We start from the raw sequence: 14488 nt of genomic DNA on the forward strand, positions 1-14488 counted from the left end.
TCTTACCGACCAACCACCGGCGTCACAGTTCCGGCTGCTCTCTTTTTCTTTTTTCTTTTTTTCAGCCGGGTGCAACTTCACCTTGCGGCGTTATTGCACGCTATTGTTGGGTGGGTTCAAGGAATTTACGTGTCTAAAAAGTAGTAAATTGCTGTCGCGCATTTGCATGATAAACCCGGTATGATTCATCGCCGCGAGTCCCGAGCGTGCATCTTTTTTGGCAGCTGCCGTGTCGGCCCCAAGTTTACCTTCCGTGGAATTTCGTTAATCGTCAACGTTGATCGATGCAGCGAAAAATGGGAACGATTGAAATTTTCGACCTGGCGACGAGCAGCCGACTAATTGGCGTGAAGTTTTAATTGGAAAAGTATTCGCACCTCGCCTGATCTCTTTTTCACGTCGGATACGTATATGCATCAAATGTTTAGCTTTAACGTCATTATTCCGTTCCAGTGATTCCGAAATTCATCTTTTTTTTTCTTCTTCAACATTGTAATCTTTATTTACTCGTTCGAGCTGTTTCTTGGCCAAGAATTTTGTACACGTCTTCTCGGTAAAGGGTTAGAGAACTCCTACAGGGAAGGTTAGACATTGCTCACTGATTCACGTTTTGTGGAACACTACAGTCAGTGTTAAATATTCATGGTTTTAATCAGCCAGTGGAGGTATATTAGAAGAATAGCTAATGAATTACAATTTTTTTTTACTGCCTTTTCATGCTCCTCCCTGTCCACCCTACTTTCGCACGCTAGTGCGTTTAATGAATTTCCATGGCTTTAAAACAAAATCCCATTTGCACGCGCTTCATCCTGGCCGTTTTTCTATAGAAGCAACCGTTCCTTTACGACCTCTTAATTAACAATTTTACGTTTAAACGTCCTTAAGTTTAATGCCCGCTAATTCATTTTATTTCTGCACCATTCTAAACAGTATTTATTGCTACGTACAGAAAACACTGTTTTAACCCTCGGACGGCGGACCATGGAGAGAGCCTTTTTATTTTCTAAATTTTTCGCTGTTTCCTTAATTATTCTCCTAATATATGAAGATGTTCCGTTTTAATATCATACATTTAACTGTAAGTTCGAGTCTCGATTGACCCAGACTGCGCTGTTCGAGGGTTAAACGAAGAAACGAAGGTGGAACCCGAGAACCAAGCCTATTTCTATTAGGTATATATCGATAAAATTGCTTTGACCTGGGAAAAGATTTCGTTTTGCCATTTCTTCTTAATCGCATACCGAACGAAACACTTTGCTCCTTAGAATTGGTGAGTGCGTGTTCACACGCGAAGGACTCTGAAAACAGGACTGTAATGTGGCTCGATAGAAAAGTGGAACATTTCGTTTACCAGTAAATTATTATCGTTCTTATTCTACAATTTCGGAATGATTTGTCATTGAAATGTACCCGCTACGCTTAAGTACTTGTTATTCAGAAGAATCGAAATATATATAGTTAGGGGAGAACTTGTTGAAACGAAAGAGGAAACTCGGATTTCTTCAATCTCCCTTAAGGAAATCAGGAAAATCCTAGGAAAATCAACTTGGAAGGATGTTTCTAATCTGGAAAGTAGAAACTATTCCCAACTTCGATTCTCGAAAGCCAACTACAAGTACACCTTGAATTACCAGCACTTGTCTTATTTGGAGCAACGCATTTTTCATTTAATTAATTCGTTTCTCTTTTGTTTCAGTTTCTTTTTCACGAAAAATGTCGCGTGTGTACGAAAGTAGAAAAATTATTCAGTCCAATTTCTGGTCGAAAAATGACCCGTCCGGGATCGTGATGGAAGCGTGACAACGCTTTACTTGCAGCTTAATGCAGCTTTCGAATGGTATCATGGTCACGCACGCTCCTTAAACCGAGATAAAATCTTTGAGCCTGAACACCTTCATTCATATCCTCTTCAGCGGCTTTTCTTTTTCTCCTCTTTTTCTTCTCTCGCACTTGCTTAACTGGTTCATTCACAGGCGCGTTTATTCACGCGACGCCCCTGTCTTTTCACGGATCGTTGAAAGAGACGACTTGCATGAACCCCTTTTAAATCGGTTTTCAAAGGCGTCCTGTTTAAGAGCTTTTAATTCCTTTGTGACACTTTTGGTTACGGAGATTATACACGAAACTCCGACCTTCTGACGTTCTATTTTCTAACGAAATAAGGGTGAACGATCTATTTAATATCGAATTAAGCTTTCCCCTATGAGAAAGGAAGAAAACACACATTACCTTGAAAGAATTCATAGGCCGTATCATCGGCGAAACACTCGACGGAGTTCGGTCATCTAATAGCCATAACGATGGATTTAATTGATGAATGTTGCGCGATAACCAATTCTTAACGATCTAATAATTCTTTCGTTATTACCGATATAACGGAGAATCATCGACGGAATTCGGAATTCAAGAAGCGTAAGCTTATTTCCAAGCGTGATCGACGATGGTACTTTAAGACTAACCGAACTTTTTCGTTGTTGTTCCACACACCGTTTTATGCGTCCCATTGCTGTTTGCATTCGTTCAAGGAGTTTCGAAAGGTGCTCGAAGGGCGAACCGTGGATGATCTAGGTCTCATTAAAATCCTGACGTTTAAGTGGTTTCAGCGAAAGCTCGAGCCGATGTAAGAGGAGGGAAACGCGTTTCTGTTCCTTCCGAATAGCCTTGTCGCGTTCACCTGCTCGTTTCTCAATCTCGATACCACGACGTTGCGTGTTCAGCATGGTTCACCTTGAAGCGTATGGCAAAACCGGGACATTCCTCTTTGTCATCGTTAAGCTACAGCTTTAATCGAGCCACGGGATTGAACATCAGTTGGCTCCAACGATTCACGCATTTATCATAAAGGCACCGGAAATTTGATTTATCAATAATTCATTAGTCGAACGAAGCTGCAAATTGCATAATCGGATTGAGAAATTAGAGACGGACCATGGAGAGTGCCATGATTATATTATTTTCCTTCTCTAAATTGCATACTGTTCTCTCAAAAATTAATCTTCTAATATATGAAAGGATTGTTCAAGGATTAAGAAATCAGGGAAAGGGCGGACCATGGAGAGAGCCACAATTATATTACTTTCCTTTTCTAAATTGCACACTGTTCCCTTAAAAATTATTGTTTTATCTATAAAACTCCTTCATTTAAAAATTGTACATATAATTCCGCTGTTCAAGGATTCAGAAATTACAGAAATGGCGGATCATGGAGCGAGCCCCAAGACGGCGGACCAGGAAGAGAGCCACAATTATATTATCTTCGTTTTCTAAATTGAACTCTGTTCCCTCAAAAATTTTTCTTCTATAAAATTCTTTCGTTACAAAATTTTATTAAACTTTCTTCGCGTGTGGAAGGCTACCGCCGACTTTGCGCCGCTCTTAGCGAACTTTGAACCATCGCTCCTCTGATAGCTGATCGTTGCGTGTCGAGAGCAAACGGATAGCGTTCACCTTGAAGAGAGGAAATCCACGCAAGGTCGTAGTCTCGATCGCATTATTCTCTGTCGTTCCACGTGCTTCCCGGTTCCGGGGCCGCTTGTTTATGTCGTTGGGATCCTTTCGCGTGCGAAACTCGCTTTCGTCCGGAACGTTGCGCGTCGAGAAACATCTTGGAATTATTTTCAGACTATCTCAGCCGCTATTGTCACGGCAAATGTAGCCCTCGGTTGCTTTTAAGATACAAACCCGATAACTTATTATCTCTTCCGTTATCTTCAATAAGCCCGAAACGTCGTGGTAAACAAATAAATAAATCTTTCGCGGACGTGAAAGAATACGAGGATCCATTTATTCGAAAATAGGAGAAAGGAAACACGTTCCTTGACTCATGATCCATTCATACGAGAGGGTTACGTACGAGGGTTGTTTACGAAACCCCTTAATCAATTCGATAGTAGCAAATGGAGCTACTGTTTACTCGGGCGACTGCCAATATTTGATCTCGCGTCTGGTTTCGATCGTTTAGAATGGATTGCTGTGTTTTTTCCACGTTGGGAAAACAAAATGCTGTGCGACGAAAAGTGTGTATTTTGGCAAGCGTCGTATGCACCGTGAGAAAGCATTTTTAAAAAATAATATTTCCGATCCTCCCAACAGAGTGCATGCAAATATTTTCTAAATCGAATGCCATTTAGATGAAAATCAAAAAATTTCAAAAATCGAAGTCTCCAAATGATCCTCTAATTGAACATTTCCTAGTTTGGCAAAAATTCAATCCGGAGTAGCAACGGATTAAACCACTCGAGATTTCTATTGGCAATTGGTGAACAGGGTATCCAGGGATCGATTAGACGAAGAAAATCGTGACAGGGGTTAACAAGGGTATCGAAAAGGGCATTTGACGTTCGCGAGAATGCCAGCATCGTCCTAGAGATACGCGTGCAGAACAATGCAGTGTATCATTAACGAACCGAGTGTACTTAGTTAGGTCAGCTTCGTCAGTTTCTTAATTGGCTTCTGTACAACACCGCAGTACGACAAATCATCGCGCAACCCCTTTCACGAGGTGAAAACTAAAAAAAAAAAGAAGAAAAAAATCTCTGAATCGGCAAGTACCACGAATTACATTAAAATTCAGTTGCAACTGCTCTCGTTCTATCTATTAACGGTACACGGTGTACCTTTTATGTAACGTTATATTTATAACTCATCAGGGACAGAATCTCTGATCGGTGTGGGTTATCAGAGACAGAATAATTTCTACAATAATTCTATTTACACGAGTCAGATTTTGTATATAAATTTATAGCATGCCTATAATGGTGCAGTATAGCATAGCAACTACATGGTTCTTTTAGTATTTTCTACTGGCAATTAACAATAGGAAAAAAAAAAAATATCAGATGATTTCGTCGTTCGTTCTAATTACGACTGCAGAATGGATGTAAGCGATTTAAGAAGGAAATATTGAAAATTCCAGGACTCACCAGTTCTCAGAGGCGTCCTCGTCGAGGATGGTCCCGTCAGCAAGTCGATGAGGTAAGTTGGTCGTGTTTCTTGGTCGATTCCTGACCCTTGGCGGACCAACGACACCAGTCCTGGATAGACCGGCACGAAAGGACGCCCTTGCCCTGTCGACTGCTCGAGTCAACGTCATTGAATCTTATTAGTGATTGTTAGTAAAAACTGCCAACTACGCACCAGAGAAAATATATATTGCGAAAATAAACGTATCTTTCATGGGCGAGCTTGAAATCTAATAATTTTTCAATTTTCTTTTTAACAATTTTATATCGTTCAAATTGCTTTTATATTTTTACAAATTCAAGCGAGTTCACTTACATTACTAGCAAAATTTCAAATATAAACGAAGGAAAAAAGCTTGTAAACTCGTTGTCCACGAATTGTAATTGTATACATTTTCATCTCTAAGATTGCAAAATTAAGATACCGTGATTAACCGTGTTTCGTTAAAATATGGAAACATTTGATAATCAAAGCACCGCAATTTCGCCATTCTAAGGTTAATACACTGAAGCTTTTTCAGTTATACACGCTGCTGTTTAGTTATTTAGTAGTTACAGTACCCTCGAGATGATATTTTTCACGGTAGAATATTCCATCGCAGTTTTCCACGTGTTACTTTGCGCAATATATTTTTCTCAACGAACAGGATAGGACTCCAGTGAGTTTACGAAGTTAGCCACCGGTTGGATTAAACAAACTTTCAACGAAGCAAAAGGAAACGGGATCATGAAGCGGCAAACACAGTAGTCTAGAAATGGGCGACGATATCGCTGGGAGAAATTGTCGAAAAATAGCTAGTCAAGCGACGACTGACGACAAATATCAAACTAAAAGTATTCGATCCAAATAAACGGCAGAAAATTCTCTATATATCGTTACACACACGGTTAAATCGTAGCCAGAACGATTCGACGTAAAGTTCTTTGATTTTCAGCCAAACTCGAGTCGTTGAACCTCGTGTACAAAAATACAATATCTTTTAAAGATTCTAGAAACAAAACGCGAAAGGGTGTTGCTAATTTATCGAAGACGAAAAAAATTGGTCAAAGAAAATTGTACACCAAACGGAAATTGAATTCGTGGGAAAAGAAACAACAGGCACAAACACGAGAATAGAGTAATCATCGAAACGAATATCGAAGCAAAGTTTTCCATCAAAGTTCGAAGGGTTGTCCATTGAAAACGATCGAGTTTAATTAAAAATTGTTTGCCAACGAGCGACGGATCGTGGTTGCTCCGGTGAAATATCGCGAGATATCCTATAAAGAAAAAAAAAAAAAAAAAGAATAGAAGGAAACAGAAGGTGTTAGTTGATCGTTTAACGACAGCTTCGTGTCCATTTTAATAAACGATCTTACGTAGCAAGCGCTGTAAGCATCGGTTGATTCGTCCGCAAGGGTTGAGGGTGGATTTATCAAGCGTCGGGTGGGAAAAGGGGTGTCTATAGCTTCCTATACAGGGGTATAACATTTATTACCGGGTCAGGGTTAACTGTTAGGCGCGCCACACACGTCCAGCGACTGTTCTGCGGCGTCATTCTAAAAATACATTCGCGAACACTCCAGATATAAAACGTGACCACGCGTCTCTTCCTCCTTTGCGTGTGCACTGTCTCAACACGCCCGGTTATTCCGAAGTTAATGCAAAACGTCGTTAACGTAATTAGCAATGAACTCTGTGCGATCGTTAACTATATCCATCGAGCAGAAATAATTTTTCATCCGCCCTGATAATCGGCTGGAAAAATGGACAATTTGAAAAGAAAATTGGATGCATCGAGGTTCTGGGTACGAAACGCGACGACACGAAAATGTATATAAAGTACGAGAAATATATTTAACGAGAGCTCATTATGCGGTCAAATCTGACCTCGATCTCGGATTCCAGCAATCATCCCTGCCGCCGCGAACCCGCTTCTACCCGTGTGTTAAATAGCAAGATTGTCGAGAAACTGGCCCTGAATGTCCACGAAGCTGTCTTATACCGATTGGCGCAGTAGGAAATAATGATCCTCGACGAGCTTCGTGTCCGCAGGGAAGCTATATGCATACAGGACACGAAACTTGACGACGGAATGTCGGCGTTAACCGTGCGTTTCGTCTTCTCCGCGCTCGGCTGTCCTCGCCGGATAGATTTAGTGCGGTGGGAAACGCAAAGGCGTTCGCTATGAATTGATTCTACGACGACACGTGCTTCCACGTCGGCTCACTATTTATACTGCGCGCAAATACGATGTTGTTTGCGAACTATCAAGGACTAACGCTTACTCTTGTTTCTTTTCATTTTTTTTTCTGAAATTACAACGATACTGACGAACGCAGGTATCGGACAAGAAAATAGAAAAGAAAATCTGTGTGCCCTAGTTTTCTCTAACGAGAACCCGCGAGGGATATTAATCAGCCTGATAGGTTAAATTCCATTGTTGCACTTTCCTATTACGAAGATAATTATTTCAATTAATTCCAGCGTATTTAATTATGCGAAGGGTGCTCGCGAGACTGCGCTCGAAGCACACTTTCCCCGGTAAAAATCAGCAAACTAGAGCGCTTGTGTTTCCCTTTTAAAAAGTGATTTATGATATCCCTTCGGATACGAGGCGTTAATGGATCACGATTATCTTCAGATAAATAGTCCCGTGAACAGGGTCATAATCAAAAGCATTTAATACACCGTGGTAGTTAACGCGTTGACCGCCGCAGTAGATACGGGCATATCTAGTGGTATGACGTACTATAACGTTGACGGTGACTGTCACTGTTGAGAATGGACATGTGTAGTCAGACATTATCAGAATTATTATCTATAGTTTCAAGTTGCTACTATCGATGTACTTCTAATTAGGTAAGAGAGTTCCGTATAATATGGATAATGGATTCTTATGGAAATTCAAGCGTGACCCAGATATGGATGACGTGGCAATCAACGTGTTAATTATTCGATTGTATTACATTTAAGGCCTCGTTGACCTCCGTGGTACATAAAGTAAGGTATGAAATAGAAAAATATTTCGCTGCTTACCATGATAATATAAACACCATTAACACCGGTCCCTATACGGAATAATATATCCTTTCGAAAGGCAAACACATGGAAATCGATTGTTCTTCTCTGGTTACTCGATAAAACGATGAAAAATCCGGTTACGAAAAATGAAATCTTGCCAGATTAATTCCTTCGATTTACTTAGCCCGAGCCCCATCATCCGATCAATCTGTTGGACGGTTTAATCGGTCGAGATAATCGGTTTCGTGTGAAATTAGGTTTTTAATCGCGAGCAGACAGGCGACCGACGGAAAAGGAAGCTTAGCGATTCGGTTCCGGTGGAATTTCATTAGCCTGGCCCGGTGAAAAGAATCCGACTGATGTGTATTGCATTCTACCGGATGAAGAAGAGATGAAAAAAAAAAAAGAGAAAAGGGAAAAAGAGGCTCGGTGGTAATTTTTACAAGCACCTTTCTAACGTCAGTCTGCGGCAAGGAAGGTCACGCCGTGCTCCAAGTACGCTCCTACAGACACACCCCGCGTTCACACTTAACTACGTGACCTAGTGTCCTCGGCGTTGCACAACGAATGCAAAGCGAGAGAAAAAAAAAAAAAAAACACACACGCATAACACACAGAGAATAGAACAAACGTCTGTGTTATTAAATAGGACAAACAGAAACGTACGAGGGATCGAAAGTGCTTTCGTTCCCGTGTAACTAGCCCGTACGACAAATTGCAACACACACACAAACACCGGAGAGAGTTACATCATTTTGTTATCGTTAACAAGCATCTGATATTTTGTAAGCGACGCGTTGACTGCCACGATATAATTAGAATTATTTAGAACACGCCGGTGACAGTGAACGCGTTAACCCTCGGACGGCGGACCATGGAGAGAGCCCCAATTTGAATTTCAAAATTATCCCTCCAATATACGAATGTTTCTCATTTAAAAATGATACATTTAACATTTGATTTAAGGTTAATATCCTTGTATATATTTTTTGAATTTTAGTCACGCTCCACTATTCGAGGCTTGAAAAATCCCTAGAGAGCACTGGGTGTCGTTTATTTAATCGTACATTCTTCGTAATTGTATTTATGTTGAATAAGTGTTCTCGTTGGCTGATTTTTTGGCCCAGAAACGTTGAACGTATAGCCGGATCGAAGATCACGGCGGGGTTAAGGGGTTGTTTCACGCGAGAAAATAAGTATCGCGCAACAACGAGCTGCCTGAACGTAAATTGAACGTGAAATTTACATGGATTTCGTGAAAATGAGCGAGCATGGCTGGCAAATGAGAAACGGTCGGAGGGGGTGGGAAGGGAAAAGGAGAAAAAGAAATTGAAACTTACAGCGTGTGACGAGCCTGTTGTTGGTCTGGCTTGGGGGCGGAATTGCAGGCTGTGGAGGTGGTTGGGAGCTCAGATCCTCGAAGTTTATGATTTGCAAGCAGATGTCGTCCACCTCGCTCCTTATTAACGCTATCACCTCGCTGCACAGAAATTTGGTGCCTGCGACAGAAAATTAATCCGATTAGACGACAGCTCGTTCATCGCGATACGGTCGGATATTTCTGTGTGAATAAATAGAATGGTGATTCGCGATCGGCGATCAAATTGGATTCGATTCAAATATTTCTCTTCGCCATCATCGTGTACTGGTTAATGCAGCCGTAAAGTGAAGATTGTTGCAGAAGCCGGGTAACATTGCTAAATGGGGTAACGCGATTGCGCCACTTTGTTAATCTTCCATTACGGATCCGTGACGACTCGAAGAATTGGTCTTATCGCGACACGCGGCAACGGTAGAGAATCGGTGTTCTCTGGTAAACGATACCGTGAAAATGCACTCGAACGCACTCGAAAACCAGGGTTTCTCTATAGAACTAGCGACACGGTTACCGAAATGGTATATCTTGCAAATTTTCAAGCGATTCCAATCATCGAAGAGTTTCGAATCACTTCGATACTTGTTCGAAGTCTGAGATTCTTGAAACTCTTGAAAACTTTCCGCAACTCGATAGATCTAACGAATCTAATAATCCGACTAGCTCGAGGAAGTCTTGAAACGTTATTGGTTCTTTGAAGATCAAGGACGTGTAAGAAAATGAATAATAACGTGTGAAGGTTGAAAATTATTTAATAAAATAGAAAATAAATGAACAGATTGAATTTTATTGTCTCCAAAAATTCAAAATAATCGTTTTATTCGCTGGATAAGGAAGAACATTGAATTTTATCGCAATACTTGATAAGTACTTACAGCGATTTAGAAATCGTTACAAAAGGCACTTCATTATCGAACTTAACCCTCCGACGGCGGACCATGGAGAGGGCCATAATTTCAATGTAATTTTACTTGTATATGTTTCGTAAATTTGGGTCACGATTTCAGTTCCTCTGTTCAGCGATTAAACCCAACCGACACGATTCTGTAATCTCACGGTAAAATCACGGAAATATCCGATTTTCCCGAGCATCGAGGCTATTCAAAGGCCAACGAAAACATTAGAACCTAGACACGACCGTGATCGTGACCGCTCCGTGTGCAGACACCGAGCAGATTCTTCAGGGTCTCGGTTGACCTACCAACCCCCGTACGAGTTATTTTTAACAAACATTAAGAACTATCCTTGCTGCATAACAAATTACGCGAAAGATCCTAAGAAATATTGATGAATCATCCTTTTAAAAACCACCCCTCTAAAAAGGAAGCCGATTAACCCTTTCGATGCTATGTACAGGTGAAAATGTATTTAGCAGTGAAAGGGTTAAATAGCGAGGTCAAAAGCTAGTTACAGTTTCCTATCCACGTTACGATACGATGGTTCTTTCGAAAGAAACGAAACGGAGAACCGAATTAGTCGCACGTTTCGGTCACGAGAACGAATATCGCGCGGTCGATCGCTTCGAAAAGCTTGTTCTCCACGTTTGTGGCCAGCGTCAAGGTCACGGAAGCCCGTAACCACGAGAACACGATTAACTACGACACACAGCTTTCATCGGACCTCTTCGAATTCGCCTGTGATAAAATCTGTTCGAGGCTTGGGTACACCCTAGCCAAAGGGTTAGGAAAGCCGCAACAATTATGGTGAAATTTTGAAGCGAAACCATAAGAGGATAGACTTAGAATCGAAGCTGAAGATACACCCATTTATCCTCTTGGTAATCAACGTGTTCAAATAGGGAAATTTTAATTAAAATTTCAAAATCTAATTAACACTAAACGTACCATGGACCGGTTGTAAACTTTTGATTAGAAAATTCGCTTTTTCACATTTGACTTCATGACTTTTTCTATTAAATATATACAATTAATTTTACATCATTTATTTATATTTTTATTTGCAACCTAGCGTCATTTACCACGGTACAAATAGGTATATATTAAATCTCGGTACATTTAGTGTTAAACGTGTTAATATTAGCATCAATTTGACAATATGTGTTTCATTTTGATACGTCCTATCCTTATCTCCTTAGAATTACTAATACTAGGATCATCGATCAGATAAAAGATGATAAGCTTCTGACAGAAAATGATTATGAGCGAGGGGATGCTCGTTCCCTCGGACGGTGTTCCTCGTTGTCTAGATAGCAGCCAATATCTGCAATACGTGTGGTTTCTTCAGCAACGTCACCGCAAAGCTATCCTATCGATCCACCGGCTACTTTCTTTCTCTGTTTCTCTTTTCTCCGCTCTCTCCGTCTCTCTTTCTCTTTGTCCCGGTGGTGTTACGCACGCAGACGGGTCACGCACAGCTGGCTCGTCAGGTACGAATGAAACGCGAGCATGCGATGAAGAAACACCGGCGAAACGGGCATCGCGAGCTACATTGTTCCTTTTTCGTGTCATCTGGCTCGGTTTTTCGCGCGATCTCCACCGGTCCCGAGCTATTAAACCTTAACATTCCAAGGGGATTCGTCTGAAAAGACTATAACCCGCGGTACTTTTGTTAACGCCCTTTGATTAGCGAGACTCTATGATTAATATATATTCTCTGGCTGATGAGATTCGCAAATTACAGAATCGCTGTTCTTCGCGTGGTATCGTAAAGAAAATTCATCGACGCGTAATTCTCTCCGATTGATAAACAGTATTATAAGAAACATCGTTTTCCACTTCCATCAATCGAGATGCGACCTGTTCGTTTTCTGTCGAACCAGTTAATGGTCGCCAGATGGATGTCGATGGTCCATGGAATTGAACCAATGAGAATGCGTGGAAAACGTTGAAAGAATCAGGAAAGATGTTACACTGTTCGAAGGAAGTTAAATTAATAATTCATACTAAACATTGTAAAAGCGACATGTTCCCTTAACGATGACTTTAATTATCGTCAACGAAGTAAGTGTAGTCTGGGAATGACAAGGACACTTTTTGCTTTGTTCTGACTTCATTAGGTTCTGTTTGCTTTAAGTTCCAGGTCGATGGAAAGGCAGAAGGGAAAGATGGAAGGGACATGTGAAGAAATGGTGTTAATTAAAATGACACTGAAACAACTGCCCCAAGGTACATACGCCTTTCTAAATACACGGTTTGCAAGGTTGATCATCTTCACACCTTGATGACTGGTGTTACGTGTCATTTAGCATTTGGTTTATTATCAAGATTACGTACCTAAATTAAGAAATGAAAGAAATATAAAGTAGACTCTTGATAATAACTGTCCGCAGAGACCTATTTTCCTCGAGTTGTTTCGCTAGCTATCTAACGGAGGCATTAGTCGAGTTTTCGTTACCCAGAAATCTCCTTTTCTACAACCCGAAATGCGGAAAGTTATCGAGAGTCGCATTCGTTTTAAAACATATCGTTTAGTCCGTTCTTGTAACACCCTTAAATTAATTCAAGATAATCCTTGACAGACGTTTCACTCGTACGGCGTTGTTGATAAAAATGTAAAATCTGGTTTAAAGGACCAACAAGCGTTAGTCGGCCGATGTTGAGAACACTTGCTTTGTCCCGGTCGAGTAGTCCGGGTCTCGTTAGGTCCTCGTGCATAGCTTTCAGCGGAACGACCACGACTACGAGAAACGCGAGGGAGGAATATTGGACGAGCCGAGAGGGCTACCGGAAGAAAGGAAAAAGAAGAAGGGAAACGGGGGAAGGAGACGGGAAGGATTGAGAAACGGGAAGGGATGCGCAAGCAACGGTGGTTGAATGTACCCGAGGAGCATTCAACGCAACGTCCTTGACGAGAAAAAGGAGGGTGAACGACGATGCTCTTTCAACGGGCCGTATCGTCTTCCCTCTGAGAAAACAACTAATAATCCATCTACTGTATAAAACACAAACGATCGATTCACGTTGGAAAGCAGTCGCTCTTTTCGTAAGTTTCATAGAGTAAGCAAGCCGATAAATGGACGTCGAAGATTAATTGATACTTCTAAAAGAAACTAGATTTTTAATCTTTTTTCATTTTGTAGAAAAGATAGGTATTTATTGTTTCATAAACTTAATATTTTTTATGAAAATTTGTTTTATACGCGAAGAATATTTTATACTGCTAGGTCATGTTACCATCATGTGCTAGTCGTAAAAGTTAAAAGTAAAGAATATAATGTATGATTGTATTGATAATATTAGAAATTTATAAATAAACATGTAAATTAGCTTTATTATCCATCTAATTATTCTCTGAAAAAAATCTCTGATTTGTTGTTTTTATGAAACGAATATTTTCAAAAGAAAACTTGATATAACCTTCAGAATCAGCTAAACTGTCCATCTACTGGTCCTTTTACCCTACTTTGATAAAAGTAGAAATAATTAACAGATTCCCTTAGAAATTTCTTTTCTATCATTCTTGAGCGTTTTTCACAGCTATTGAACCAAGAATTTTCGGCTCGTTCTAATTCAAATAGCCCTACGTTACTCGCGACAAAGTGGTCCACTTGCCAATTCGGCAAGACAGAATGGAAGTCACCAAGTCAATGATAACTTGGTCGAGGCGTCGGGACGCTTTATGACGAACGTTAACGTAACAGTCGGCCGAGTGTGTAACAGTTTCGCGATGACTATGTCCTCGACAGAGTCCAATGGTCCGTATCTATTTCGAGAAGAGTCGACTGGCAGACACTAATAAACTCCTGTTGATACTTCTAATGTTCTCACGATAGGCGTCTACACGTGCAGAATTCTATGGCGCTTTGTAACCGGCAAAAACACGAGCCGGGAATAAAATGTTGCCGTGTCGACGAACCGACACGTCGAACCGTCATCGAGCGCGTTAGCTTTTTTCGTCGGTAGGAAAAATTTCTCCACGTTTCAGAGTTTGCCGGCGGACCAATCTCCGGCACCTTCGAAAATTTCGCTCCACGATTTGTTCGACAATACGAACGATACTCGATAAAACCTCGAAGGTCGTTTCGTAATATTTTTAGATCGTACAATGGCGAGGAATCGTGTCGATACGTATTTTTCAGCGAGAAAGAAGAAGAAAATCGTTACGGAAAGGTGTAAACGTTGAAAACTAAACGTGAACATTCAGTTTCGGATATCCAGTTGAATTTCTATGAGGATAGATTGATAGACA

The 14488-nt window shown here is 40.8% G+C and overlaps 1 protein-coding gene across 12 annotated transcripts in view; it reads right to left on the reverse strand.

The window, feature by feature from the left end:
• LOC114874382 (potassium voltage-gated channel subfamily H member 6) overlaps positions 1–14488 on the reverse strand; it is an 89586-nt gene that overhangs the window by 53139 nt on the left and 21959 nt on the right. For 11 of the 12 annotated variants that reach the window (XM_029183596.2, XM_029183589.2, XM_029183586.2 and 8 more), the window contains exons 3-4: positions 9306–9464; positions 4923–5097 (exon numbers count right to left, since the gene is read on the reverse strand). In XM_029183596.2, coding sequence (XP_029039429.1) covers positions 4923–5097; positions 9306–9464 — 334 coding nt within the window. The remainder of the gene's footprint in view (positions 1–4922; positions 5098–9305; positions 9465–14488) is intronic. The other variant, XM_029183587.2, reaches the window with a different exon arrangement.

Source organism: Osmia bicornis, chromosome 10 (assembly GCF_907164935.1).
Source record: "Osmia bicornis bicornis chromosome 10, iOsmBic2.1, whole genome shotgun sequence".
Classification (NCBI taxonomy): domain Eukaryota; kingdom Metazoa; phylum Arthropoda; class Insecta; order Hymenoptera; family Megachilidae; genus Osmia; species Osmia bicornis.